Source organism: Otolemur garnettii, unplaced genomic scaffold (assembly GCF_000181295.1).
Source record: "Otolemur garnettii isolate 467f Iridium unplaced genomic scaffold, OtoGar3 scaffold00020, whole genome shotgun sequence".
In the NCBI taxonomy this organism is placed as follows: domain Eukaryota; kingdom Metazoa; phylum Chordata; class Mammalia; order Primates; family Galagidae; genus Otolemur; species Otolemur garnettii.
The window spans coordinates 1699976-1703575 of NW_003852415.1; the positions used below are offsets into that span (position 1 = coordinate 1699976).

At 41.7% G+C, this 3600-nt stretch overlaps 1 protein-coding gene across 3 annotated transcripts in view; it reads right to left on the reverse strand.

The window, feature by feature from the left end:
- NEK9 (NIMA related kinase 9) overlaps positions 1-3600 on the reverse strand; it is a 51755-nt gene that overhangs the window by 17030 nt on the left and 31125 nt on the right. For all 3 annotated transcript variants that reach the window (XM_023511547.1, XM_003786919.1, XM_023511548.1), the window contains exons 15-16: positions 1819-1927; positions 1143-1304 (exon numbers count right to left, since the gene is read on the reverse strand). In XM_023511547.1, coding sequence (XP_023367315.1) covers positions 1143-1304; positions 1819-1927 — 271 coding nt within the window. The remainder of the gene's footprint in view (positions 1-1142; positions 1305-1818; positions 1928-3600) is intronic.

A 3600-nucleotide genomic window follows, 5' to 3' on the forward strand; every position in this document is an offset into this window, starting at 1 on the left:
AAAAAAAAAAAAAAAAAGAAAAAAGAAAAATTAGGCTCGGTGCCTATAACTCAGTAGCTAGGGCACCAGCTACATACACGAGAGCTGGCAGGTTTAAATCCAATCTGGGCTTGCCAAACAACAATGACAACTACAACCAAAAAATAGCCGGGTGTTGTGGCAGGCACCTGTAGTCCCAGCTACTTGGGAGGCTGAGGCGAGAGAATCGCTTAAGTCCAAGAGTTTAAGGTTGCTGTGAGCTGGGACGCCTGGGATGCCATGGTACTCTACTGAGGGCAACAAAGTAAAACTCTGCCTCAAAAAAAAAAAAAGAATTAGCCAGGAGTGGTGGCGGGCACTTGTAGTCCCAGCTACTGGGGAGACTGAGGCAAGGATCACTTGAACCCAGGAGTTTGAGGTTGCTGTGAGCTAGGCTGATGCCATGGAAATCTTAGCCTGGGCAACAGAGTGAGACTCTGTCTTAAAAAAAAAAGAAAGAAAGAAAAGGAGATGAAATGTGATTTGCTGTTCACCCGTCATGAGAAAAAAAGGGCTACACAAATCAAAATGTTCAGAAGACAACAAAGAAAGGAGAGAGAAGAGAAAGAAAAAAGAAAGAGGGAAGGGAATGAAGGATAGTTACAGCAGCAGGAAAGAAGAGAAGCAGAGAGGAGCAAGAGGTAAGTGCACAGAAGAAACAGTCGCAAGAGAAAAGAGAGAAGAAAAAATTTAAACCAACTCAGAAATCAGATAAACACTTAGCACAGAGGAAAACAGTCTTCAAGGTGTAGGAGTTCAGAAGGACACCACTGCAGCACAGGTGACTCTAACCGAGGAGTAAGATTAAATTATACTGTTCTTTCCAGTCATCAGGTCAATGTTTACTGAACCAACAAGGTGCTGGGCAAGGTATATACTGAAGTACTTGATAATTCTTGAAACATTTTACCAAAAAACATAAAGCTCAAGTGAAAAAGGAGAAACCTGGAATAGTAACTTGTCATTAACTAGAAATCTTTTAAAAAGCTCAATATGTGTAACAACTGGCCACTAATTTAATACAAATAAAAAAGTAAAAACATGATTCAGCTATCCAAATAACCAGTCTACCTTTCCAAGCCAAAAATTAAAGCACAGTCACCTTGAAATACGTACAGACTCACCATCAGTGGCAGCAATGGTAAACTCGTCACCACAGGAAACCCTGATCACTTGCTTCCCACCTAAGGGTCCCCCCAATAGATTGATGCCCAGACGCTTCTTGTAATTCCCAACGCCCAACTGCCCACACTTGTTGCAGCCAAAGGTCAGCAGCCGGCCTCGCTCTGATAGAAAAGGGAAGATAAATAACAAGGCACAAATGGGTCATGGAACAGTGAGAAGATGCAGCCCATGCAGAGTTCCATAGGCTAGCTTCCGCTTGTTAGAACACTCAAATAGAAAGCTAGCCAGAAGATCCTGCATCTACAGCACTGAGGGTATCTAGACACACACTCAATTAGACCAGTTAGTGACTATATTGTATTTTTTCTCTAGTATTGCACTATTTTTAATGTGGAAAATGGATATTAGCTTAGAATACTTGTGGGAGGTAATTAAAGACAACAGATGTCCGGAACTGTAGGTGTGGTATTCTCGTTAAAGGATGTATTTATCACACATTTATAAAGTTTATCAACAAAAATGTGCACTTGAATAACTAACTTGATAATGAAAGAGATAATCCTGGATATGAGGTGCAAATCAGAAAGATGTATATACTGTTAAGAAAAGCTAACACTTGATAGAATAAAAGAGCCTGAGCTATGAAGGCATGTAATACAGTCATAATCAACTCACCATCAATTGCGGCTGTGTGAGTCTTGCCTGGGGCAATGGTACGGATCTTATAAAAGGACAACTGTTTGGCCAAGGTAAAGGAGGTTGTGTAGGGAACTTCATGGTAAGCCTGAAACAAGGTAAAAAACAAAAATTAGTTTTAAAAAAATGCAGGAATAATCAGGCTAAGAATGGGCCATGGTGACCAAAAGGCAAGTCATATTACTAAGAACAAAGTGCCAAGTATTTTCCATCTCCTGCAGAATACAAGAAGAAATAAGCTCAATATGTAACCAGAGAATTCAGCACATGAAGTGGAATTTTCTTTTTTTTGTTGAGACAGAGTGATCTTACGTCGCCCTCGGTAGAGTACCATGGCATCACAGTTCACAGCAAACTCTAACTCTTGGGCTTAAGCGATTCTCTTGCCTCAGCCTCCTTGTAACTGGGACTACCAGCACCCACCACAACGTCCAGCTATTTTTCTGTTGCAGTTGTCATTGTTGCTTAGCTGGCCCAGGCTGGGTTTGAACCTGCTAGCCTCGGTGTATGTGGCTGGCACCATAATAACTGTGCTACGGTGCTAAACCTGAGGTGGAATTTTTTGACAACAAAAATTTTAGATTCTGGGGTGGTGCCTGTGGCGCAGTGGGTAGGGCGCCAGCCCCATATACCAAGGGTGGCGGGTTTGAACCCGGCCCTAGCCAAACTGCAATATAAAACAAAACAAAACAAAACAAAAAACAGCAGGGCGTCATGGTGGGTGCCTGTAGTCCCAGCTACTCAGGAGGCTGAGGCAAGAGAATTAATTGCCTAAGCCCAGGAGTTGGAGGTGGTTGTGAGCTGTGACACCACAGCACTCTACTGAGGGTGATAAAGTGAGACTCTATCTCTAAATATATATATATATATATTTTAGATTCTGGACAAGGCACAGTGGCTCACGTCTGTAATCCTAGCAATCTGGGAGGTCAAGGAGGGAGAATTCCTTGAGAACAGGAGTTCAAGACCAGCCTGAGCAAGAGCAAGACTTTGTCTTCACTAAAATAGAAAAATTAGCCAGGCATGGTGGCGAATGCCTGTTGTCCCAGCTACTTGGGAGGATGAGGAAGGACTACTTGAGCCCAGGAGTTTGAGGTTGCTATAAGCTAGGCTGACACCATGGTACTCTAAGCCAGGTGACAGAGTAAGACTCTTTCTCAAACAAGTTTTCAATTCTGAATTAGGTTATCCAAAACATGAACTCTCTATCTCAGAAGGTATTTATATTAGGATTAGAATCATTGACATTTGTCTTGGTTGTAACTTGCCATACTTACAAAGACAGAGAAAAGAATTAAAATCCTAAAGACTCTTCAGCCCATAAAGCAATTAGTTTCCTCTGATCTAATTTCATCTACAAGGTAGAATTTCTCAACTTTTTGTTAAAACCCATATTCCCTGTAAATTAGCATAAAAAAATTCTCTCTTGTGAGTTTAAAATTTTACAACAAATCTAACGTCATAACAAAAACACAAATCAAGTAATGGTAATTCTGAATATGCCTTTTCAAACTACGAAGACACTATCTTCAGCCTTACCTTCAATCTGTTCTCTCCTAATTGAGAATACTATTTCCAAGACTACTTAAAAATTAATTTTTACCTTTTTCATTAAGAAAACTTGTCTCTTGGCGCCAGCCACGTACACCTAAGGTGGCGGGTTCGAATCCCCAGCCCGGACCGCCAAACAACAATGGCGGCTGCAACCAAAAAATAGCCGGGCGTTGTGGAGGGCGCCTGTGGTCCCAGCTACTTGGGAGG